This window comes from Panthera onca, chromosome E1, assembly GCF_046562875.1.
Source record: "Panthera onca isolate mPanOnc1 chromosome E1, mPanOnc1 haplotype 2, whole genome shotgun sequence".
In the NCBI taxonomy this organism is placed as follows: Eukaryota; Metazoa; Chordata; class Mammalia; order Carnivora; family Felidae; genus Panthera; species Panthera onca.
The window spans coordinates 18,929,465-18,955,359 of record NC_138352.1 but is presented as its reverse complement, the minus strand read 5'-3'; the positions used below and the strand labels follow the sequence as shown (position 1 = coordinate 18,955,359).

The 25,895-nt window shown below is 53.4% G+C and overlaps 1 protein-coding gene across 5 annotated transcripts in view; it reads right to left on the bottom strand.

The window, feature by feature from the left end:
• Positions 1 to 25,691, bottom strand: part of DNAH2 (dynein axonemal heavy chain 2) — a 93,075-nt gene extending 67,384 nt beyond the window's left edge. For 2 of the 5 annotated variants that reach the window (XM_078437832.2, XM_078437833.2), the window contains exons 1-14: positions 25,266 to 25,689; positions 23,570 to 23,737; positions 17,640 to 17,698; positions 15,496 to 15,666; positions 7,382 to 7,610; positions 6,700 to 6,810; positions 6,291 to 6,529; positions 4,871 to 5,062; positions 4,291 to 4,448; positions 3,780 to 3,867; positions 3,239 to 3,444; positions 2,749 to 2,878; positions 2,300 to 2,482; positions 1,281 to 1,495 (exon numbers count right to left, since the gene is read on the bottom strand). In XM_078437832.2, coding sequence (XP_078293958.2) covers positions 1,281 to 1,495; positions 2,300 to 2,482; positions 2,749 to 2,878; positions 3,239 to 3,444; positions 3,780 to 3,867; positions 4,291 to 4,448; positions 4,871 to 5,062; positions 6,291 to 6,529; positions 6,700 to 6,810; positions 7,382 to 7,610; positions 15,496 to 15,666; positions 17,640 to 17,698; positions 23,570 to 23,723 — 2,135 coding nt within the window. In that variant the 5' untranslated portion in view covers positions 23,724 to 23,737; positions 25,266 to 25,689. Of the gene's footprint in view, positions 1 to 1,280; positions 1,496 to 2,299; positions 2,483 to 2,748; positions 2,879 to 3,238; positions 3,445 to 3,779; positions 3,868 to 4,290; positions 4,449 to 4,870; positions 5,063 to 6,290; positions 6,530 to 6,699; positions 6,811 to 7,381; positions 7,611 to 15,495; positions 15,667 to 17,639; positions 17,699 to 23,569; positions 23,738 to 25,265 lie in introns of all 5 variants that reach the window. The other 3 variants (XM_078437831.2, XM_078437830.2, XM_078437834.2) reach the window with 3 other exon arrangements.
• Positions 25,692 to 25,895: the final 204 nt, after the last annotated feature.

Here is a 25,895-nt window from a genome sequence, read left to right as displayed (position 1 = left end):
GACTTTAGAAAATTCCGTCACGTGAAGGCAGGCCTTGAATTCCGGGGGAAAGGACAACCATCGGGCCGCGCGGGTTAAGTATTCGTGTCATTGCAAGGCCAGGTGCGTCTGGGCGCCTGTCCCAACACGGCGCCTTCGGGAGCACCCAGCCTGACGGGACAATGCGCCCTGCAGATCCAGCCCCGTTACGCGCCTGCAAATGTCACGGCCGGGGTAAGCCCGGCCTCCCCCTCTGTCTCGTCCAAAGCGGGGTGTTGATGTATGAAGCCATTTTTCTAGGATCCTGCTTGGTTACACCTCCAAACCTCACGAGCCTGAGCAAAGCCGTTGTCTGACGCCCCTCCCCAGCCCAACACTCATGTCCGGCCTCGAGCGTCTCTGCCCTTCTCAATGACTGCCTGGGTCTCCCCTTCCTTCCTCGACCACGACGTGACCTCTCCCCCCGGTTAGTTCCGTCCGCCCCCTCCCCCCCGCCCCGGACTCCATCTCCACGCAGGCCTTCTCTAGCAGAGCCCCTGCCACGCGTGCCCAACAAATAAGGACATTCTGGGAGGTAAAGCCAGTGCCCGTGGCAACAGCCTTAGAAGCCCAGGAAGCAGCTCTTATCACAGGGCCTGGCTGATGACAAGAGGGAGCCAAACCAATCAAGTGGAAAGTTATTTCCTTCCAAATAAGAAAAAACTGTCACCAGAAGGCTTGCAATCTCTACAGACAGATGTCTTGCATAGCTCCTTCTTTATTTTTCCCGTCTGCATCTTCTACGGAACGGAAGGCAGTACGGCCCCAGTTCCCTTCCAGAGTGGCAGAGGGCACGGGCTTTGCCATCTGACACGGTCCCAGTGCCTAACTCGGTTCCCAGCACACAGAGGGCCCTGAGTGTATCTTTCTGAGTAACGATTACATGAATTAACTACATTTTAAATCACTGGAACCTGAAAACGTCATCATTGTAAAAGCCGTAGGAGAGGGCCTGACGGATTCCCAGGAAAGCCCGCACCTCGGCTCGCGGTCGGATGACTTAGCTGAGGCGTCGTGGCCATCTAGTGGCCGAATGCCTACATCGCCGGCCCAGGGGGTTACCGGGGGCTGCGCTTTGGAGATGAAGCGCAGAACTGAAGTTAGGAAGTGACAGCACGCACATCACAGCATAAGAGAGACTTCGAAGCGGGAATGGCGCGAGGAACCTAGGGCAGGGCCTTAAGGCCTCGGGAGAGCGGGGAGCAGGGAGCGGCGGGGGAGACGGCCGAGCACAGGGACAGGGGTGGGACTGGGTCCCGTACTTGTCAAAGTTGACATCCAGCATGCCCGCCTTCTCCTGGCTGACCCGTAACAGCGGTGTATCCAGCCGCCGAATACAGTCCTTGTCCAGCGTTGACGTCCAGTCTTGGAAAGTCTTTCGAACCAATTCATCGATGGCCTGAACCATCTGCTGGTAGGCGTGCACACTCTCCTCTCCGGTCCCGATGTGGGGCAGGAAGTGGGCACTAGAGAGACACTAAGGGGGGGGGTGGGGACAATGGGTGGCTGGAGCCCGCTGGCCACCATCCTCCGAGGCACCGGCTCCCCGCCCGCGGGCCCACACGGGGTGCGGCCTGCGGCAGAGGCCGGCCCCGACCGCCCGACGGGGGGAAGTTGGGCCACACGCACAGGTGACAGGAGGCGGCCAGGGAGTCAGCAGCGCGCAGGGGAAGCACGGAAACTCGGGTCAGGAGAAGTTGGCAAAAAAAGTAAATCACGGGAGGTGAGGACAGAAGAGGTACGACGTTGAAACCCAGTACGGGCCCTTCCTCCCCAAGTCCCAGCTCAGCGACCGTGAAGCGGCCTCTGCTGTCCGCAGGCCGCCTGGGTCTCACCAGAACCAATCACACGACGGCAGATACCTCAAGAGCGTTAGACCTACGCGCCCAAAACTGCCCTTTAGAGGTTGTTGGGTTTTTTCTGGTTCTTCATGCCTGCTGTTCTAGACCAGGCCCTTCAAGGGCCACAGCTGCCCAAGGTCGTATTCCTCCTCTGACGGCCCAGCTTCCCAGATGCTGGGCCGGCTCCTCCTCTCCAGCTTGACAGGAAAATCCTAGCGGGACTCACGTTCCACCCATCACGCCCGCCGTCGCTGTGAATCCCAAGCTCCGGCCCCGTCCTGTCCGGGCCCCGCACCTGCCAGTCCCCCGGCCCACCCCGGCCTCCCACCGTGGAGACGCTCTGGGGAGACTCCCGGGGCGGGTCCCCGGCCAGCACGGGGCACAGCCCCCCACCTCCACCACCTCACGAGAACGAGTCTGGGGAGAGGCCAGGCGCTCACGTTCATGACTCTGTCGATGCGCCGCCGCAGGATCCGCACCCAGCGCGCCTGCCCAGAGAACTGGGCCACGTAGGGCTCCAGGTACGGCCATTTCTTGTTCAGCTCCCGGTTCACGAGGGCCAGCTCGCTATTGAACAGCATGTACAGGTCCACCGCCTTCCTGTCGTAGGTGCGCTTGATGGCCTAAGGAAGAAGGGAGAGAGCCTGAACCCGCGCCCCGGCGGATCCAGGGTCCCCCCCAGGGACTCAAGCTGGAGGACACCTTCTCCCGGGGCCATCTGGAAACTCGGGGAGCAGAGGGAAGAAGAGGCTCTGGCGGTGGAGGACGGGGGGGGGGACGTGGGACGGCACGACTGGAGGTGGCACGGAGTCGGGAAGGATCAGGAAGAACTGAAGGAGGCAGAGGAGAAGCCGGGCGGGGCGGGGCGGGGGGGGGGGGGGGGCGGCACCTCCCGCGACGCGAGCCGGTGGAAGGTGTCCAGCAGTAACACTCCCTGCTCCACATCTCGGACTAACTCGAAGGCGGAGGTGATCAGGTTCTGAGTCATCACCTCCAGGTCCTTGACTCCAGAACGAAACCTGCGCCGTTAGAGACGCGTGATGAGCGTGATGACCGGTGACTGGCAGGCGCCCTCACCTGCCTCAAGGCCACGCCCCGAGTGAGACTCCCCCCGGGCTGATACCGAGGGCCTCCCCGGTGCCAGGCGCCAAGGGCGTCACGTGCCCGACTCCGTTCGTTCCGCAAAGCGATACAGTGAGGTTGGGTTCTACCACTAGGCCCTCTGTTTTAGTGGAGGAAACAGGCTCTCACTGGTTAACGGGGTGTGCCCAGCATCACCTACTGCGGGCCCTCCTCCAGCCCCGCCCCCTGTGCCCCGCCCCACCCCCCTCCTCCCCAGCCCGGGGCAGGGGCGGGATGGGGGGGGGGGGCACTCTCACCTGTTGTAGTCTTCGTGCCAGGACGTGTTCTTGACATCCAGGATGCCCCCGCGGACAGCCCGCAGCATATGGAGGTTTTTATGAAAGATGTCCTCGATCTCCAGCAGGTTCCGTGTGATCTGGGGCCCCTGGGCCCCAAAGAAGCAGGGAAGGGGACCCTGCTTGCCGTCTTCCCAGCGGGCAAAATGATACTGGCAGTCACAGACCTACAACGAAGTCAGCGAGCGTCAGGCCTCCCTGCTCTTGTTTCTGACCTCGCAGGCCCTGAGCTCTTCGGTTTGGCTCAAGATGTCTAAACACCAGGGAGGACCCACCAGACACAAGGAGCTACTGGGATGAATTGGGGCTGCAGAATGAACTAGAAGACACCCGGGCAGTGATAACAGGCAAGAGTCTAAAAGGACGGGACAGAGGTGGGGCACACAGTTATGCAGAGTCCAAGCAGTAAGCTCCCGGCTCAGCCTCTGCCCTGTCTCCTCGGCCCCTGGCCGGGGTCTGGGGTCCACTGTGCCCGCCCCTCCCTCCCTGACAGTCTGCCCACCTCAATGAGGTCCTTGCAGCGCTGCACAAAGGCATCCACCTGAGCGAATATGCTGGTCTGGTCCAGGACCCAGCCCCGGTTGGAGAACCTACATCCAGAGAAAGGTGGACCGGATGAAAATGTAGGAAACAGCCTGTGCGAAGCTCCAACTGGGAGTCCTGGGTTTGGGGGGCCTTAGAAAAGGGGACCCCCAGAGGCAGTTTTCCTGAGCCCTGAAGGGAGGAGACGCAAGATGAGGAGAAGCAGAGAGGAGACAAAGCATCTCCGTTCTAGAAGTTTTAGAACTTCAGACTTTCGGGCCAAGAAAGCCAAGAAATCCAAGAAAGGAGGAGTGAGCCAGGAAGGATTCCCGGGACGAGGGAGAGGAGGAGCCAGGGCTAGGCACTAGAGTATCTGCATCCGGAGAGAACTGGGACCGGGTCTCGGAACCGGAATCCGTAGGCTTTAAACATCTGCGCTCAGCGGGAGTGGCAGGGGTGACAGACGGGACCGTGGGGGACGCACGGCGTACTGGGTATGCATCTGCACAGCCTGTAGGTAGTGGTCTTTCCAGGCCTGGCAGCACGAGATGCAGCCCTGGAGGTCCTCCTTGCTGGAAGTGACGTAGCCCTCGAAGACACGGTCCAGGGAGATGGCGTGACAGCACAGGCGGATGATCTCATTGCTCATCTGCGGACGGGTGGACGGGCGGATGGGTGGCCCGAGTGGCACCCACCCCTTCCCCGCCGCTCCCTGCCGCAGCCCGGCTCACTTCCCGGCTCAGCGCCCCGTCTCAGTCAGCCCAGATGGAACGTGGGTCCCGCTCCTCAAAAGCCGGCGTCCCTTCCCAAACCTGCCTCTCGCCCACTGCCATGCCCGGCTTTGGAGATGAGAAAACAAGGGCCTTCCCCTCCTGCCCAGCTCAGCCTGGGCGTCTGTGCCGCCTGCCTCCCCCACCACGGAAGCAGGCTGTCCAGCCCAGGCCCCCACCCCCACCCCCGGGCCGCTCCTCACTGCCCGAAACTGCAGACTGTCTGCCTAGCGATGCCCCTTCCTCAGCGAATCGGGCCCCTCTGCTAAAGCCCTCCGCCCCGCCCCTGCGGAACGCGCACCTTTCGGAAGAGGGAGGTCAGCCTCTCCCGAGTGTTGTAGTGGGGAGAGTTGACCCAGATGACGCGGATGAGGCTGATCAACTTGGGGAGCTTACTGGAGATGTCCTTAGGCTGCATGTAGGCCAGCTCCTGGTAGGGCTCCTTCAGGATCGACAGAAACGTCAGGTTTGACTGGGCTTGTTGGAAGCCATCCTGGCAGGGAAGACCAACCGGGAGTGAGTCCCGTCCGTTGGAAAGAAGCGGCCCAGAGCCAGCACCGTTTGCCCACCTGGAACCCCGCCCTGACCTGCCTCTCTCAGAGCCTAGCCAGGCACCTCAGGTCTCCGTGGGCCCTCAAGACCCGAGTTCATACCTGTCCGCTTGGGTTCGTGCTTCCCACCACGGGGCCTCGGTGTCTTTTCTCGTGGGGAGTCCCATCTCTCCCACCAGACTGGGATTCCCTACGCTCAGGGTTTGTGAGCTCAGGGATGGTCCACGCCATCTCCCTGGACCTCCCAGCGTCTCCAGCCGAATTCAGAACCGCGCACCGCTCGATAACTGTTGATCGACTGACCGCACACCCTCGCGGTTTCACCCGGTATCCCTCACCGCCCTGGTCTCATGCAGGGTTCTAAACTTTTCCACGTAGCTGTGGCTCAGTTCCCTTAAGACCTAGCTCAAAATCCTGCCCGGGAAGAGAAGGCCTCCGCCTTCTCTGCCTGTATTCCACAGATCACTCTGCCCTTCTGCGTGTCCCCAAAGCTAACAGAATCATCTCGTCACGCTTTATTAAATTTATTTTTTAAGGGTTTGTCTTGCAATTCTCTTGGCTGAACCCTATGGGTTCCTCTTTGACCCCGTGCCATCTAGTGATTCTGTCTTGTGGAAGCCTTATTTTCTGAGCTGGACTGTAGGGGTGGGGCTCATGGAGACAGATTATAGGGGTGGGGCTCATAGAAGGTACTCAGTGTTTATTTGTTGACTGACTGCAGTCTCCCTAATTAAACCATAAGCTCCTTGGGACCTTGTGTTTTCCTCCTTGTGTACTCCCGCCCCCCACCCAAGTCCAAGTCCAAACACTGGGTGGATCTATCTTTGCCGTTGATGCTTACTCTGGCTCCTTCTCCTTAGCACCTGATATTGTCCCAACCACCGTCCACTTTCTGCTAAGCCTCTATCCTTTCTTTTTTTTTAACGTTTATTTATTTTTGAGAGAGTGAGAGAGAGAGATCGAGAGTGTGAGCAGGGGCGGAGCGGAGAGAGAGGGAGACACGGAATCCGAAGCAGGCTCCGGGCTCCGAGCCGTCAGCCCAGAGCCCGACGCGGGGCTCGAACTCACGAACGGCGGGATCACGGCCCGAGCCGAAGTCGGACGCTTAACCGGCTGAGCCCCCACCCCGGGCGGCCCCTTAAGCCTCCATCCTCTGGCCCGCTCCCCAACCTGGATCTGCTGGGCCAGTTTCATAAAGGGTGCCAAGTAGGACGACTTGGCAAGGTGCAGGATAGACTCGATGTGCTTCACTCCCTCCTTCACCAGCTGTTTACTGATGCCAGACAGGTCCATGCAGCGATTGCGCCAGAACTCAATCTCCTCCAGAGGACCTACATTTTCTCCTATCTCCACAGACTCCTGGGCACTGAGCACCTCCTTTATCTGCCGGGTCCAGTGGATCATGGAGGCTGCGGGCGAGAGCACAAAACCTCTTGCGCGTCTTTAAACGGCCCCCCCCCGTGTGTCCTTCCCGCCGCCGCCCGCGCAGCCCTCCCAACCCGGCTCCTTCCTCGGCCCCTGGGCTGCCCCTCTGCCGTCCCCTGGGCCCCGCAACACACTGGCAACGGCAGCCACTCACTCTCCAGCCGCTGCACCAGCTCCTTGTCCTTAACTACCACCCCAGGCTCCATGTTCATGGCCTCTGCAGGAATGTAGAGAACCGTGTGCCCCTCCAGTTTGTAGCGAGTATCTACGGAAAGGAAAGGAAAGGAAAGGAAAGGACAGGACCGCGGAAGTTCACAGACAGGAATGAGTTTATGCTACCCCAGTTCCAACAGTGGTTGGTATTCCAGGGCCCAGGGGATTTCAGGAGAACGGGCAAAAGAAACTACGACTCCTAATTTTTTGACATCAAGAGGGAAAATGACAGAAGGCAAGAGGGAAACCTCGTTGAGGTAAAACAAGAGATTGTCATAAAATAAGGTCAAAGATCTGGACCGCGTCTTCAACGTTCTCTTCTACGATGCATGCGCTCCCCCCAGGAGCCCCATACCGCCCACGTTTCCCCTGACCCCACGTGTACTCATGAAATACCCAACTCTACGTTTGAGCGGATCTGGTCAACCGTCGACGGCAGAAAACCGTACCTGTACTGGGAGGCAAATTCTGCACCCTGACCCACGCATTCAGCAAACGCACACAGGCACCGACTCCGTGCCGGGCCGCACAGGTACTCGGGATGAATCTCCCACCCGCCTCGCTCGCCCCTCCCGTCGGTGGGGCCCCAGACAGGAACCAGGCACGGGAGGTTTTCCGCTCACCTGTCAGGCAGGCCAAGAATCTGTGCAAGTGAGAAGCAAAATGATTTCGAATACTCTCAGGCCAGGTTGCGTTTGCAAAGATCTGAGGGGCAAAGACGCCACTGAGCAGCCGAAGCAGGGCCGGGATGTACGAACCACGCACCGTCCCAAACTGCACGGTGGCCTCGAAGTTCTCTGGAGTGATGGGAACCGGCGCCTGGCGTATGAAGTAGACGATCTGGTTCTGCGTCTGCATGAAAGACAGTAGGTCAGAGATCAGCGTCCAGACCCCAGCATGGTACCCCACAGAATCTGAGGCGCCAATCACGAAGGCCTGGCTGAGGTCTCTGTCACGTTCCCTTAGGGCATCCTGACTCCTCTCCAAATGTGTCACGGTGTGCTTCCTGTGTCTTTCAGGGGACATAACAGAGTCCACACCCAGAACCACAGGGAGGAAGTGCAGAGAGCATGTCTTGAAGGGAGGGAGGGACTGTGTATTCTGTCCAACTTGGTTCCGGAACCTAGTACAGTTGACTGGGACACATTAGATGCTCCATAAATGTTGGACAGATGGGATGGAATGAAAGGGATAGAATGGGGGAAGCACTTGTAGGTATAGGGAAAGCCGGAAGGAGAGGAATGGAATTAACAGGCAATTGACTTGGGTGTTTCCATTTCAGCTGCATAAACTTCTCTCCCAATTTTCCATTTACCCCTCAACTTGGTTAATGGTGAGTTTGTGTGGCTGTTGTCGTTGCCCACGTCCAGAAATGTACAGCTTTCGTGTAGTTAAAACTTTACAATTTTCAAGTTCCTGACTTCCCTACATGCTCAGAAGGGCCATTCCTCCCTAAGATCAGATCTGCCTTTCGTGTGGGCGTGCATTTGACTACTCTTTACAATTTAGTTCATTCCAAAAACTGAAAATGAAGCACAAAGAAGAAATAAATAACCATCCATCTTCCCACTGCCCAGAATTAAATTTTGGCATTTTGGGTCTTTTTTTTTTTTTAAAGCTTAACACTATTATTTTTCTTAAAATGATATATATATGTAATACCGTATGATTTCCCTCCTGTGCAGTATTCGAGAAATAAAACGAGCAAGGGGGAAAACAGAAAGAGGAGCAAACCAAGAACCAGACTCTTGGGGTGCCTGGCTGGCTCAGCTGGCTTTTGTGTGCTGGATTACTGGTGTGTACGTGTTAAGATTAGTGAGTGTGTGTGGTATATTGTGCGGTACGTGTGTGGTGCACATTGGCGTGATTCTAGGATACGTGTGGTTTGCCTGTGTGTGTGGTGTAAGTGTGGTATGTATGAGTGAGAGTGCATGCAACTCTCGATCTTGGGGTTGTGAGTTCGAGCCCCACGTTGGATGTAGAGAGTACTAGAATAAATAAATAAACTTAAAAAAGAGAGAGAAAGAAACAGACTTTAAACTATAGGGAAGAAACTGATACTTTCCAGAGGGGAGGTGGGCGGGAAGATGGGTGTAATAGGTGACAGGAATTAAGGAGAGCACTTGCCATGCTGAGCACAGGGCGATTAAAATAAAAACTTTTTAAAAGGCGGGGGAGGAGCCCCTGGCTGGCTCAGTCAATAGAGCATGTGACTCTTGGACCTGGGGTTATGAGTTTGAGCTCCATCTGGGGCATAGAGATCACTTAAAAATATCTTTGGGGTGCCTGGGTGGCTCAGTCAGTTGAGCGTCCGACTTCAGCTCGGGTCATGATCTCGCAGTTTGTGAGTTCGAGCCCCACGTCGGGCTCTGTGCTGACAGCTGGAAGCCTGGAGCCTGTTTCCGATTCTGTGTCTCCCACTCTCTCTGCCCCTTCCCTGCTCACACTGTCTCTCTCTCACAAATAAACATTAAAATTTTTTTAATAAAATAAAATATCTTTGAGGCACCTGGGTGGCTTGGTCAGTTAAGCATCTGGCTCTTGATTTTGGTTCAGGTGATGATCTCAAGGTTCATGGGATCGAGCCCTGCGTTGGGCTCTGCATTGACAGTGCTGAACCTGCTTGGGAGTCTCTCTCTCTCCCTCTCTCTCTCTCTGCCCCTCCCTCCTCCCCCTCAAAATAAATAAATAAAAATTAAATAAATAAAAACATAAAATCTTTTGGCACCTGGGTGGCTGTCAGTTGAATGTCAAGAGTTGGATGCTTAACCAACTAAGCCACCCAGGCACCCCTAGTATTAATTTTTATTTAAATGAGTTGAACGTTCCTAGATTCTTTATTCCTGAGTTCTTTATTTGGTTCATTTCTTTCTTTTCTAAGATTTTATTTTTGAGTAATCTCTACACCCAACGTGGGGCTCAAACTCATGACCCCAGATCAAGAGTCTCACGCTCCACTGCGTGAGCCAGCCAGGAGCCCCTATTTGGTTCATTTCTTAATGGAATAGATTTCCACTGATGATAAATATATTTTTTTTTAAGTAGGGTTCTTTCAAGATTGAAAATGACCACCTCTTTGTTGCCATCGTATTTGACCATCTCGGCTGGGTATAATACCCTTGGGGCACACTGTCCTTCCGAGAGAACTCTGAGTGTGTTCTTCCTGGTGATCAGAGAAGTGGGCGACCAGCCTCATGTTTCCTCGTGGCAGACTATTTGTTTTTTGGCGAGGGCTAAGTCATTTTTTCCCAAAGTTTTGTGTTTTAAATAATTCCAACTCATAGAGAAACTGCAAGAAAAATCCAATGAACAGCACACCCTCCATCTAGACTCATTATTGTCAACATCTGTGCTTGAGGGAACCCTCTTGCTCGCTCCCTCTCCCAGCTGAGCCATTTGAGAGTTAGCAGTAGACATCGTGATAGGGCGCCCTTAAATACTTTGGCGTATAGCTCTGAAAAAGGCTATTCTCCAACACATCCAACACCATAATTATCACACACTCAGAAGACTGAACTTCATACAACACTTGATATAATACACAATCCATGTTCAATTTTCCCCAGTGGTCCAAATAACGTCACATACGGCTGTTCTTTGCCACCCAGGATCCAATCCAGGATCACACACAGCCGTGTCTCCTCAGTTTCCTTGCATTCCACACGGTTCTCCGGTCTTTTCCTTTTTTTTTTTTTTTTCTTTTTCTTTTTAGTTTATTTACTTATTTTGAGAGAGAGTGCAGATGAGGAAGGGGCAGAGAGAGAGAGGGAGAGAATACCAAGCAGGCTCCGTGCCACCAGCGCAGAGCCCAACGTGGGGCTCAAACTCACGAACCGTGAGACCATGATCTGAGCCGACCTGAGCCACCCAGGCGCCCCCCCCCACCCCTGTCTTTTTCTTTCTTCCATGGCACTGATCTTTCTAACAGTCCAGGCCAGTTGTTTTCCAAAATGTCCCTTAACTTGGATTTATCTAATTGTTTCCTCAGTATTAGATGCAGGTTAAATCTTCTTGGCAGGAATACCACCTAGGCGATGTTCCCAAAGAATTAATTCCCTTGGAGTTCAGTAGGTTACCTAAGACGTGTGTTGACATTAAACATTGTGTAACAAATTTTGTGGAAGAAAAGTATGCTCTGCCAATTCCCAGATTCAGGTCCTTCTGCAGGTCAAGGAAATTCTTTGTGTTTTATCTTTAAATTTCTATTGTCTCATTCGTTGGCACTCTATATTAGATCACCTGTCTTATTAACGTTCCTTTAATCGTGTCGTCATTGGCTTTCTCTTCCTCGTGCACTATGATGATCTCGAGCCTCTCTTCCCTGGCAACTCGGGTCCGCAGTGATCGCTCGTCAGTCCCTCGCTGTTTCTAACCTACTGGGTTTTGTCACATGCTGCTATGTTCATTTCCTAAAATTTGCAATCTCTGTTTTATGTATTTCCCATGTTGCATCATTTCACCTCCCAGCTTTTTAAAAATTGAATTCATGCTCTTGTTAGGTTTGTTCCTAGCACAAATTCTGTTGTGAGGAATTTCCTTCTGCTTGGCTCTTTTCCTCCTGTGTCTGCTTTGTTCCATTTGTGTCCCCTGGATGTAATATGCCTGCGGTTGCCACGCAATTCCTCTCCGCCTTCCACATGCGTGAGCAGTTTCTGTGACCCCATCTTTTCTGCTCTAACAGACTGTGGGTGACTCCTTGATGTCCTGCTGGGAGAGTGTGTTTCTTTCCCCCCTCCAAGTGAAAGGATCGCGTATTTTACGCTTTATTCCCTCTAAGAGGATAGCATGAGGGGATGGGCGGGTGGTTCAGGCTAATTTCAAAAGAACGTAAAATCTCTGAGAAAATACCTGGGCGCTTTCTTCCTTTTCAGGTTTTTGTTACATGCCCTGAGGGTCCCATCTTGCTGGGGGTCCACCATTCCCCTGGGAAGAACATTTCTGTCACTCAGAGCACAGACCTTTCATTGGTCCCCACTTCATCAAGTTTCTTAGATTAGATTATGCTTCTTTCCTTCTTTACTCTTGGGTGTTGTTTATTTTTTTTTTTTCTGGTTTTACCTTTTGCTCCTTTTATCGAGTAATAATTCTTTTAAAAAAATTTTTAATGTTTATTTATTTTTGAAAGAGAGAGACAGAGCATGAGAGGGGGGAGACACAGAATCCGAACCAGGCTCCAGGCTCTGAGCTGTCAGCACAGAGCCCAACACAGGGCTTGAACTCACAAACTTGTGAGACCATGACCTGAGTCAAAGTCGGACGCTTAAGCGACTGGGCCACCCAGGCACCCCAAGAGTAATAATTCTTTAAGGAAGTTCAATTGGCCATCTTGACCCAGAAGCATACAACTAAGGCTGTAATCTCGTTTAGAATGTATTTCAGCATACCAAATAAATTTTCTCTTCCTTGAGGCATAATTGACAAATGAAAATGTATAGATTTAGGGTATACAACCTGATGCTTTGATGTATGTATACCCTGTGAAATGATCAGCATAATCAACCGAATGAATATATCCACTATCTCGGTAGGTACCCTTTTTTTCTTTTTCTTCTCGTGTGCATGTGTGTGTGCAGTGAGAACACTGAAGACGTACCCTCTTAGCAAACTGCAGGTGAACACACATGGTAATTGTGGTTACCGTGCTAAGAGATCTCCAGAACCATTCACCTTGCATAAATGAAACTGTACCCTTTCCCTCCGGTTGTGTTGAGATATAACTGACCGATAACACTGTTAATGTGTACAACGTGATTTGATATATGTAAAGTGATGATCACAGTAAGTTTAGTTAACATCCGTCACCTCACGCACTTACAATTTTTTCCGTCTCATCTTGAGAGCTTTTTAAGGTCTACCCCCTTAGCAACTTTCAAATACATGCTCTTGCTGACGATAGTCACCGTGTTGTACGTTATATCACCAGAACTGATTTCTCTTAAAACTGGAGGTTTGTATCTTTTGACCGCCTTCAACCATTTCCCCTACCTGCCCACCCCCTCACTCTAGCAACCGCCAATCTGTTCTGTTTCTGTGAGTTTGGGGTTTTTCCCCCCTAGATTCCACACATGAGTGAGATCATACAGTATTTACGTTCCTCTGACTTATTTCAGCATAATGCCCTCAAGTTCCATCCAGGATATTGCAAGTAGCAAGATTCTCTTTTCTTTCTTTCTGTTTTTAACTTTTTTAGGAGAAAAAAAAACTGAGAATCAGAGACCATCTCCATGCACTGTCGGTGTGGAGCCTGATGCGGGGCTCGGTGCCATGAACCACAAGATCATGACCTGAGCCTAAACCAAGAGCCCGCTGCTTAACCAACTGAGCCACCCAGGCGCCCCGGGCTTCTTTTCTTTCTCACTGCTGAATACTGTTCCATCGTGTGTACATGGAACTTTCTTTATCCATTCATCCATCGGTGGACACTTAGGCTGCTCCCATAGCTTGGCTATTGTAAATAATGCTGCAACGAACATGGGGTACGGGTATCTTTTTGAGACAGTGATTTCATTTCCTTTGGATGGATGCCCACGACTCGACTGCCAGATCATAGGGTAGTCCTGTTTTTAAGTTTCTGAGGAACGTCCATCCCATTCTCCAGAGCGACCGCACCAACTCACATTCCCACTAACAGTGCACGAGGGTTCCCTCTCCTGCACATCTTCACCAACGTTTGCTGCCTCTTGGGAGTCTATTTGACGATGGCCATTCTGACAAGCGTCAGGTGGTATCTGATACCTCGCTGCGATTTTCACTTGCATTTCTCCCATTGATGATATGGAGGCACCTTTTCAAACACCCGTTGGCCATTTGTAGGTCTTCTTTGGGAAAATGTCTCTTCAATCCCTCTGCTCATTTTGTGATCAGGCTGTTCTTTTTGCTATTGGATTGTAGGAGTTCTTTATATACTTTGGATATTAACCTTTTATCAGATAGACGATTCACACATATTTTCTCCCAATCCTTAGGTTTGCCTTTTCATTTTGTTGATGGAAGAAGCTTTGCTGTGCAGAAGCTTTTGGATTTGATGTAGTCCCATGTGTGTATTTTTGCTTTGTGGCCTCTGCTTTTGATCTCCTCGTGCCCTCTGACCAACATCTGCCTGTCTCCCCCTGCTCTCCCCAGCTGATTCGATTTTTAATGGAAAACTTTTCTATATTTCCCAATTCTATTCACCGAAGGATCTGTTCTTCCCCACAGATTTTAAATGCAATTTTCAGAGAAAATGCTTACATATATGCGTCTGTGCTTGGTGTCTTTAACGTTGCATATCAATGTATGTTCCTGTCCCAGTACAGCTCTGTTGTAATTACTTCAGTTTAATTAGAAGAGATTTTCGTATTCACAACTCTCCAACATTACTTTCCTTCTTCATGCATATTTCTGGATACATATTTTTTAATGTTTATTTTTGAGAGACAGACAGAACGTGAGCGGGGGAAGGGCAGAGAGAGGGAGACACAGAATCCCAAGCAGGCTCCAGGCTCCGAGCTGTCAGCACAGAGCCCAACGCGGGGCTCGAGCTCATGATCCAGGAGAGCACGACCTGAGCTGAAGTCGGATGCCCAACCGACTGAGCCACCCAGGCGTCCCGACTGGATATATTTTTAAATCTTCACGTAAGGGATTTAGGGACTTTGGCACTGTGGTGGGAGTTGCATTAAAATGGTACATTTCTTTTTAGATAAAGGATCTTTATAATATTAAGATTCCCACCCAGAAACAGGATATGGCTATTCAGTCAAACCTTCTCTCATGGTTTCATGGCCTGCAACAAACTTGCTTTCTTTCATATAAATCCTACACATTTTTGGCAAACTCCTCTTCCTTTTACGAATGAGATCTTTTCTTTTTTTTTCCATGATGTTTTGTAGCTGCCTGACGCCAACGTACAGGAAAAAGCCGCAAGCTATTTTTGCTTTTGTTTGATCTGGAACATTTCCCAAATCGTGTCACGGCACACGGCCACGTTCACCTTCATTATCGTTATCGTTTTGTGTACGTGCTGCCAATAAAAGCAAAGCAAAGGCCTTTCTCTTTTCCAACACTTTATTTCAAAGGCTTCGAACATACAGAAAAGTTACAGGAGGTTTACAACAATGACCTATATACCCACTGCCCAGATTCCACCACTAACGTTCTACTCTGCCCGTCTTTTCACCGTCTCCCTACCCGTGGCTTACCCCTCGCCGATGTGTCTTCCACACGGTTGAAAGCGTTCTCTCTCTAATCCACGAAAGGCTGCGCTAGTTCCCTCCAGGAGGGAGGCCAAATTCTCCAGCATAAACACAAGGCCCTCCGCGAAGTGACCCCAGCCCGCCTCTTCAGGATCGCCTCCCACAGCTCTTTTCTTTGCACATAAAGCGTTCTCTGCCGACACAGCTCTCACCCAGACGCGATGAAATCGGACTTACCTTTCTTTTCCAGCTCGAATGTCACCTCTGTCGCCAGGCCTTGCCAGCATCCCCCTGGCTATACTGTCCCCATAAAGTTCCTATTCAGCTCCGCCCGTGCATCCTAACACATTGTGAATAGTTTCTATACGTCTGTCTCCCCCACCAGACCACGAGATCGCCGGAAGCAAAACCCTGCCTCATGCCTCTGTATGCCACCGTCAAGCGGACCCACCGCGGGGCCCAACACACCTGGGGCACAGGAGGTAAGACTCAGGTGACGGAGGGCCGCAAGCCCTCAGCTCCCTGGCCGACCCCCTCGGGGTCCGGGAGAGCCGAGCACCCACCTGTACAGGCATGCCCCGCTCCAGCGTCAGCCCCACACAGGGGTCGATGAAGATGGTGACGATGGGTTCCGAAGGGTCCCGGGCGAAGTGCTCCAGGACGGCGTCGTGCTCCGCTGTCCATTCCGCACCCGCCAGTCCCGTCAGCACGGCTCGGGACAGGAAAAGGGGCTTCTACGGGAGGGGAGCAGAGGGCCGAAGCAGGTACAGCTGTTAGGAGGAGTCCTTTCCCCCATTCACAAGCGCGCGTGGGGACACGGGACACGAGGCGAGAAGCCTGACGGGTCCAGGATGCTGAAGGGAAGGCTGCAGAGAAGCCGAATGGCGGGTTTCAAGCTTCTGAAGGCAGTGAGATTCCCTTGGTCCAACGAGTGAAACTAGACGGACCACAGAGGAAAACGGGGGACACGATCTTCCCAAGAGATCCCCTTCACGCCCGTGGTTGCAAAGACACCTCACCCAGCAATCCTCGACCTCGGGGTAAAACTCCATCGAGGGACCCTGTAGGGTAGGAGCCTAAAGCAGGCAATCAGGCTCCAAGATGATGAGCTGGAAAAAGGAGAAGGGTGCAGCCTGCCCGGGGGGGGGGGGGGGGGGGGGGGGACACTGAACGGGAGACGTCAAGGCAAAGCCAACTGGCAGGGGCGCCTGGGGAGCTCAGTCGGTTAAGTGTCTGACTCTTGATTTCGGCTCAGTTCATCATCTTACGGTTTGCGGGTTCGAGCCCCAAGTCAGGCTCCACCCTGTCTCTGTCTCTCCCTTTTTCTCTGCCCCTCCTGTGAGTGCATTCCCTGTCTCTCTCTTTCAAAGTAAATAAACTTAAAAAAAAAAAAAAAGCAAACTAGCATTAGCAGAGAGGGAGAACGAAGGGGAAGAGACAAGACTGGGAAACACCAAAGAACGCACGAGATAGACGGCAAAAAAATTATAAGTGGTGACTAGAAAAAAAAAAAAAAAGTCTGGAGAACTCCTCTAAATGATTAAAGGAACCGGAAGACATGAGGACAAACGCGAGGAGTCACCCTGTCCTTCTCCCGGTGCTCCCGGAAGATGAGAAGGAATCTCCTTCACCTGAAGTTTCCAAGTCGAGAAAGCTTCATGCTCTAAAATGTCTCCCATGTAGAGGGGCGCCTGGGTGGCTCAGTCGGTTGAGCGTCCGACTTCAGCTCAGGTCACGATCTCGCGGTCCGTGAGTTCGAGCCCCGCACCGGGCTCTGGGCTGATGGCTCAGAGCCTGGAGCCTGCTTCCAATTCTGTGTCTCCCTCTCTCTCTGCCCCTCCCCCGTTCATGTTCTGTCTCTCTCTGTCTCAAAAATAAATAAACGTTAAAAAAAAAATTAAAAAAAAAAAAATTAAATGTCTCCCATGTAGAGCCAAGGGTGGACCAACGAGGAAAACGCGACCACCCCAGGAAATAAACGGACGCAAACGGACGTGTCGTGTCGCAAAAAGAGAAACTGAAAATATGAAAAAACCGTTCAGTGTCACTTGAAATCAAAGAAGTACAAATAAAAATAGCAAGGATATAGCACACAGTGCTCAGCTGCTAACACCCGGGCCCGGAGAGTTCTTGTTCCTGGCACGAAGCCACAGCACGCACAGCTGGGCCTCACGCGGTGAGCCTGTCCCCGCTTGATTCAAGGCAGGGGAGACAAGGGGCGGGGCGCCTGGGTGGCTCAGTCGGTTGAGCATCTGACGTCAGCTCAGGTCACCATCTCCTAGTTCACGAGTTCCAGCCCCGTGTCGGGCTCTGTGCTGACAGCTCGAAGCCCGGAGCCTGCTTCGGAACCTGTGTCTCCCTCGCTCTCTCCCACCCTCTGTCCCTCTCTCTCTGATAAACAAACACTGAACAATAAAAATTAAAGACATTTGAAAAATCAACAAACAAAAAAAGGCGGGGACACAAGGAAGGGAAAGTGAAGAGCCCTGTCCCTCGCGTAAAGTCCTGTCCGTCTGGAGAGGTGCGGGGCACGGAGAACTTTCTCGTGACTCAGCGAGCTGGATCTGTGGCAAGCAGGCTCCCAGTGGAGAGGGAGTAGACGCCAGCGACAGATTGGAGAGACCTCCTCGTCCTCCATTTTACAGCTAACCTCGGACTGACTGGCTCCCGGGGAGGAAGAGTTGGCTCAGGGAAATCCCTAACTTACCACATCCGCCTCAGGCTCCGACAATTCTTTCTGTGCCTCGGGCTCCTCCGATGTTGGCTCTGGGAAGAACAAAAATTCAAAAATGAGGGCGTTCCATGGGGCGCCTGGGTGGCTCAGTCGGTTAAGCGGCCGACTTCGGCTCAGCTCATGATCTCACAGTTCGTGGGTTCGAGCCCCGCGTCGGGCTCTGTGCTGACAGCTCGGAGCCCGGAGCCTGCTTCGGATTCTGTGTCTCCCTCTCTCTCCGCCCCTCCCCTATGCACGCTCTGTCTCTCTCTCTCTCAAAAATAAACAAACATTTAAAGAAAAAAGGGAACGGAGGTCAGGTACAACACTGCATCATGGACAAAGCTCAGAAACGTGATGTTGGGTGTAAGAAGCCGGTCACAAAAGACCATATACCGTACGGATCCATTTACGTGAGATGTGGACAGCAGGCAAATCCATACAGACAGAAAGTGGATTAGCGGTTATCAGGATCTGTGGGGCAAGGGGAAGGGGGAGCGGCTGCCAAAAGACTAGGGTCTGGGGGCGCCTGGGTAGCACAGGTAGTTAAGCGTCCGACTCCTGGTTTTGGCTCAGGTCTCACAGTCTGTGAGTTCAAGCCCCGCATCGGGTTCCACACTGACACTGCTGAGCCTGCTTGGGATCCTCTCTCTCCCTGCCCCTCCCCGCTCACTCTGTCTCTCAAAGTAAATACACTTCAAAAACATGTTTTAATTAAAAATAAACAACTAGGATCTGATGCAATGAGGAGTAAAGATATAGGGTGAGCTGATGCCAGCCTTTCAAGGTGCTTCAAGTGGCTTTCTCGGGGCAGGGGGGAGGGGAACAGGATGCAAACGCTCTAAAATTAGGTAGTGGTGATGGTTGAGACAGTTTTGTGAATATGCCCAAAATCACTGAATTGCGCCTCAAAGGGATGAACTTTGGGGCACCTGGGTGGCTCAGTAGGTTAAGGGTCTAACTTCGGCTCGGGTCATGATCTCATGGCTTATGAGTTCAAGCCCCACGCTGGGCTCCGTGCTGACACCTCAGAGCCTGTAAGTTCCTTCGGATTCCGTCTCCGTCTCTCTCTGCTCTCCCCCACTCGTGCTCTGTCTCTCTCTCTCAAAAGTAAATAACAAGACATTAAAAAAAATTAGGAGCACCTGGGTGGCTCAGTCGCTTAAGCATCCGACTTTGGCTCAGGTCATAATCTCATAGCTCGTGGGTTCGAGCCCCGTGTCGGGCTCTGTGCTGACAGCTCAGAGCCTGGAGCCTGCTTCCGATTCTGTGTCTCCCTCTCTCACTGCCCGTCCCCCACTCACCCTCTGTCTCTCTCTCTCAAAAATAAACAAACATTTAGGGAAAAAAATTTAAAGGCATGAATTTTATAGTAAGTGAATTCTATCCCAATTTTCTGTTAAAAAGCCGATGAGGGGGGCACCTGGGTGGCTCAGTCAGTTAAGCGTCTGACTTCGGCTCAGGTCACAATCTCACAGTTTGTGAGTTCGAGCCCCACGTCGGGATCTGTGCTGACAGCTCAGAGCCTGGAGCCTGCTTTGAATTCTGTGTCTCCCTCTCTCTCTGCCCTTTCCCTCCTTGCTCATGCTCTGTGTCTCTCTGTCTCTCAATAATAAATAAGTGTTAAAAAAATATTTTTTAATTAATAAAGAAAGAAAAAGCTGACAAGGGCAGGAGTAGACGAGTGGAGGGAGGCAGGGGAATGAAGGCCAAGCAGTACTAAGATTATTCTAGGCCTTCAGCTTCTGGCCTTCCATTGCTCTTCCCACATGCAGAAGCTGGGGCCCACGGAAACCGGCCCAGCTCAGTTGGCACACTCGTTTCTGCCGCACCCACTCTGGACGCCGAGAATACCCAGGAGGGTGTGTTTCTACCTCCTGATCTGCTGCTCACACAAGAGACGGGTAAAGCCGGTGGGTTTCCCACCCGCCATGGGCCGAAAGGAAGCAGCAAATGAGACGGAGCCAAAAGACTTTGGGGAACAGGACACTCCGACTTCAGAAAGGAATCCCAAGAGGGGAGACTGAGGCACAGAAGCCAAGAAAGAAAATCATGAAAAAGATGGGACAGACGGTTCCAGGAGCTTGGCGGTGGTGAGACGAGTAACCCAGAAATCTAATGCCCTTTGAGAAAACTGAAGGCATTCAAGATGCCAGATGGAACCAAGGCCAAGGGGAGGAAGACTGAGGCAACCTCAAGGGTAAGTTGGGGGTGGGGGGGGCGCCTGGGGGCTCAGTCAGTTAAGCATCTGGCTCTTGATTTCGGCCCAGGTCATGATCTCACGGGTTTGTAGGATGAAGCCCCACATAGAGCTCTGTGCTGACAGCAGGGAGCCTGCTTGGGATTCTCTCTCTGCCTCTCACCCGCTCATGATGGCACGCATGCACTCTCCAAGTAGAGGAGTAAACTCGAAAAAGAAAAAAAAAAAAAAACGTTGCTTAAAGAGTATATCGGTTTCGTCTCCTACAACACAAGTTATATATATAAAATCCAAGTCATGAGATATGCAGTAAAAATGTAAATAGCAAGCTTGAGGGGGCGCCTGGGTGGCTCGGTCAGTTAAGTGGCTGACTTCCGTTCAGGTCACGATCTCGCGGACCGGGAGCTCGAGCCCCGCGTCGGGCTCTGTGCTGACAGCTCGGAGCCTGGAGCCTGCTTCCGATTCTGTCTCCTTCTCTCTGTCTCTCTCTCTCTCTCTCTCTCTCAAAAATAAACAAACATTAAAAAAAAAAATTGATTGTTTTAAAAAGCAAGCTTGAGGATGACAAACACCAACTCAGGATAATGGTGGCATCTGGAGAGAGAGAGAAGAGCTGGGGGAGATGTGGCAAATGGAAGGACTCACGGCCACAATGTAGCCATCATTGGGTGATGGGTACATGGGGGTCCATCCTGTTATTCCCTATACTTTTCCTGACTTGCCTGAAATACGGGTCTATAGCTTATCCAAAACCTTGGGGTCGCATAGACTTCAGAATGTACAATTGTCAACGGAGTATGACACACGATCCCCCTCCCCCCACCGCCTCCGGCAGACTCTCGACCAACACGCCACAATCTAACTTTTACAGTCAGGAGCACCGCAGGAAAACATTCGAAAATACACACTGAGTGCTTACATTGACTGTAAGTACTCTCGTGCCAGTTTGGTTTATATATTACCACCAAATAAGTTTGGATGCCAAACTCTGTGGGAAAAAAAACTGGTTAGCCCTTAAAGTTTTTCTTTTCTTTTCTTTTTTTTTTTTTTTTTAATTACAAATATGGGGGAGCCTGGGTGGCTCAGTCGGCTAAGCGTCCAACTTCAGCCCAGGTCATGATCTCACTGTTCCCAGGTTTGAGCCCCTTGTCGGGCTCTGTACTGACAGCTCAGAGCCTGGAGCCTGCTTCGGATTCTGCGTCGGATTCTGTGTCTCCCTATCTCTCCGCTACTCCCCCACTCATGCTCTGTCTCTCTCAAAAATAAAAAGAAACATTAAAAAAAAATTTTTTTAATTTTTTTTTTAACGTTTATTTATTTTTGAGACAGAGAGAGACAGAGCATGAACGGGGGAGGGGCAGAGAGAGAGAGGGAGACACAGAATCGGAAGCAGGCTCCAGGCTTTGAGCTGTCAGCCCAGAGCCCGACGCGGGGCTCGAACTCACGGACCGCGAGATCGTGACCTGAGCTGAAGTCGGACGCTCAACCGACTGAGCCACCCAGGCGCCCCTTAAAAAAATTTCTTAACGTAAAAAAATTAAACACATACATACATACATAATTAAATTTACAATATGGGGGCACCTGGGTGGCTCAGTCGGTTAAGCACCCAACTCTTGATTTCGGCTCAGATCTCGATCTCACAGATGCGGGATGGAGTCCCGCGTCCGGAGGAGTCCCAATCGAGTACTTGCTCGGCTCGGAGCCTGCTTGGGATTCTCTCCCTCTCTCTCTCTCTGCCCCTTCCTTGGTTGCACACACACGCACAACTACTCTCTCAAAATAAACAAATGAACAAACAAATAAAACTACAAATGTGGGATTATAAACCTGTCCTCCTTTTCTTAATGGGAGTTGAAGAACACCTAAGGAAGCAAAGGTTGTCAACAGAGACCTTCAAAGGGTGTTTGCCCACTTACCCACCTTTACCAATGTGTTTTAGGCCCTCCCCCTTTATCCCTGCATCTGCCATAACAAAACAGCACGGGGGCGCTTGGGTGGCTCAGTTGGTTAGGCATCCGACTTCAGCTCAGGTCATGATTGCGCGGTCCGTGAGTTCGAGCCCCACGTCCAGCTCTGTGCTGACAGCTCAGAGCCTGGAGCCTGTTTCAGATTCTGTGTCTCCCTCTCTCTCTGACCCTCCCCCGTTCATGCTCTGTCTCTGTGTCAAAAATAAACATTAAAAAAAAAAAAAAAAAAACAGCACAGACTGGGTGGCTTCTCAACAGCAGAAACTTCTCTCTCCCATTTCTGAAGGCTGCAAGTCCTAAACCAGGATGCACCATGGTCACCGAGACCCTTCCTCTGGGTCACAGACTTCTCACCGTGTCCTCACATGGAGGACTGAGGCAAGGGATCTCTCTGGAACCACCTTCCCAAGGCACTTATCCCATCCATGATGGTCCCACCCTCCTGATCTGATCAGAGCACCTCCCAAAGCCCCTACCCACTAATCACATCACATCGGTCAGGCGTTAAGATTTCAACATATGAATTGGGGGAGGGAGGGGAACAAAACATTCAGACCATGGCCGGCCCCTCTCTCTCCAGCAGGGACAGACCTCAATCCCCTCCCCAGCTCCAAAGAGTGCAGGGATCACTGTGGGTGTCAGGGATGCTGTGGAGGTCCCCATCTCCTCTGAACCTCTGCTGGGTCAGCTGGAAAGCTCCCCACCAAACGACAAAAAGGTTTAGAGCTAAGCGAGTCATAGATTCTTTGTATTGGATGGTCAAGGCTTTCACTGAGAATCTCCTTCCCTTCTCACACTGGAGGAGTCTCCAGGTTGAACCTCGCTGCGCCTCCTGCTCCCTCCGCATCCCTGGTCCAGGCGCCCAGCCTCCAGGAGCTAGTTCCATTTTTAAGGCTTCTGGGAGAACTCAGAACAGAACATTTTGCTGGTCTCTAACCTCTGGATCCTAGGTATCCTGTGGACCCCGGACCTCTCTCCCACACCCATGCTTAACCACTGTTAATACGAAAAGAGGATTCTATTTCTGTCCCTCTTCACAGGCTGCTTGCAGTGGGAAAATGTGGGGGCTATACTTAGTTCACAGTCCTATCTACACCGGCCAGAGCTCCAAGGCACGGCCCGGCGACAGCAACTGCTACCAAAAAAACCTTCCAACCCACAGGAGAGGCATCCCTGAGATCAAAGCCGCAGGAGGCAGCCTCTTTAAACTCTCTGCTCCCTCCATCCAGACATGGGGCTTCTTTTTGTGTGTGTGGCCCTGAACCTGACCCTCCTGAGTCTACCAAGGCTCCGCCAAAATGAAGGCAGAGACGCAAGAGCCTTGAACAGATGGGAGAAAGCAGCGCTCAGGCTGAGGATTCAAAGGGCGGCGAAGCAGGCTGAGTCTCCATGGTGATGGGCTTAATGGAAGAAAAACATTATTTGTTTTGCCACCCAGGGTGAAGATGGGAAAAAGGAAGAGATCAAACCCTCTTCGGTGTGGTCAGAGCAACCTGGAACACTAGAAGTGAGGAGGAAGAAGAGGCTAGGAGAAAGAAAGGACCGGCTAGTGAGCTCCGGGGTCACTGGGTGGTTGGGGGTTGGAGGGGGGGTACTGCGAGGAGGGAAAGAACAGGACAAGGCTGGCCAGGAGGAAAACACAGAGACAGGAGCCCAGCATCAGGCCTGACACTCCACTCAACTCCCCCACAACCCTCAGACCCTCTTTGAAGACACACATTCTGCCTCCGAGCTCCTCCCCAGCGTGTACCCACCACGCTCCTCCTTGAAGGAATCGGACTCCGGCTGGGGAGGCAGGGCGGTGTCCCCAGGCTTCGAGGCCAGGGTGGCCTCGGAGGCTCTTTCCCGGGCACCACGGCTGGCGCTTCCCTGGCCACTCAGTCTCTGCTTCTCTTCTTTGCTGGACATGGCGCGGGCAACACCTGCGGACACACGGGCAGCTGGGGGTCCACAACCGGATCCACACCTCCCAGCCCGTCCCCCCTCCATACACGCGGTCCCTTTTGAATTCATAAACTGAGACCCCCTCCCCATATCATACTCCTATCTGGGGATACCTCACCCTGCTCCATCAACCAGCCAGGCGTGGTCACACACACCTTCAGCCACTTTACCCCTCAGGGCCATGGGTGGAGAGAAGGCCCGGGGAGGGGAAGGCCGTCCCCCCATCCCTTGTCATATCAAGTCACCCAAGCAAACCAAGATGATTCTCCTCCAACCCTCCTTTCCTCCTGCGATACCCCCAGCAACGGGGTGGGGGGGGGACGTGGAAAATTCTCCTCCTACCCACGCTAAAATGTGCCACCCCCCTAAACAAAGAAACGCAGTATTTGCGGGTCGCCTGGGTGGTTCAGTGGGTTAAGCATCCAACTCAGGTCATGATCTCCCCGTGAGCGAGTTCAAGCCCCGAGTCGGGCTCCGTGCTGACAGCAAGGAGCCTGCTTGAGATTCTCGGTCTCCCTCTCTCTCTCTGCCCCTCCCTTGCTCACGTGCTGCCTCTCAAAACATATAAAGAAAAAGAGAAACGGTATTTGCAACACATCTCTTTAGGTTTTCATTGCTGGGGGGGTAGGAACTCCGGTTTGTGGGTGCTGAAAACGTCTCTTCGCATAGTTGACCGAGGAACCCTGAACTAGGCCACAGTGAAGCCCAACCTCATTTGACTCCTAAGGCCGAGAACAGACTGGCAGAAGGAAGGAGAAAAGTCACCCGACACGGAATTTCCAATTGTGTGGGGGGGAGAAGAAAATGGGGCAGGAGGAAGGCCTCTCGGGTGGAAGCAGGGGCGTTCGCGGCGGCCCAGGGGCACTGTGTGATTGGCCGGGCCTTCCGACTCCAGCCCGACAGCCACCTGTGGCTGCCACAGGCATTGATCACAGGTTATGAGTTCCAGACTTGAAGGATGCGTGCTTTGCTCCAAGGGGAAGCGTTCTGTTAGGCCGACGCATCGATAAAACCAACCGCAGCCCAGACAGGGGCCTCCAGAGAAGCGGCCTGCGGCTGGAGCCTCCCGAGGGGGGAAGGGGGGGGCGTCCGCGGGCGAGGCCGGGAGCACCCTTCCCAGGGGAGCACCATTCCCAGGGGCTCACCCCCAGATCCGCCAGGGCCGACCCCAGGAAGGGCCGCTCCAGCAGCCTGAGGGCTCGCGCCGTCACTCAGGAAGGACGCAGGGGACCAGCGGCCAGGTCCTCAAAGTGGCTGCCTGTCGTCGACAAACCTGCCCTTGCAGGGGCTTCCTCACCCCACGGTCACAACTGCCCCCCCCCCCCCCCCCCCGCTGCTCCGTCTCAACCCCAACCGCCCCTTCTTCTCCCCTCCCCCACATCTGCCCTTTCCCCACCTCCCCTGCCCCTTCTCCCCGGACACGGCCGCCCTCCCCTCCCCCACAGCTGCCCCTTCTCCCCGAAGCTTCCCCCGTCTCCCCTCCTCCTCTTCGCCCCCGACACACACCTCACTACGCCGACCCCGTCCTCCCTAGGCCGCCGGACCGGCCACTCCGTCTGGGAAGTTGCCCCGAGCGGCCCGCTCCCGCCCGCGCCTGCACGCGTCGCCAAGGCAACCACGGGCCGGGACGGGTGAGCGGCCCGGGCGCGTGCCCGCGAGCCCGGCGTCCTCGGCGCAGGCGCAGGGCGGCTCCGCTCCGCCGCCCGGCAGCCCGCCCCGGCCCGCGTGCGCCCCGCGGGGAGCGGGGGCCGGAGGGCCCGGCGAGAGCCACCGTGGCCGGCAGGCCGGACGAGGCGGGGTTCGGCCCGAGGACAGTCTGGAAGGGCCGAGGCTGAGGCCACGAGCCACCCTCCCGCGGGACGGCGAGAGCGCCGGCGGAGCCCCCGCACCGACCCCGCGCCCCGGTCTGCGGGCGCGCTCCCGAGCGCGTCCAGCAGGTGGCGCCCGGCGTCCCGCCTGCGGGGCTCGTGGACGCTCTAGAAGGCGCTCCAGGATTTCGAGGCAGCCGCGGCTGCAGCTGGGTCCGGGGGAAAAACCGGGGCTGGAGCACCCCTGCCCTCCCGCTGGTTTCCCTCGTCTGAGCTCGGACTGGGGTCTCGGAGCTCCTGGCGGCGCGGGGCGGGGGAGGGGAGGGAA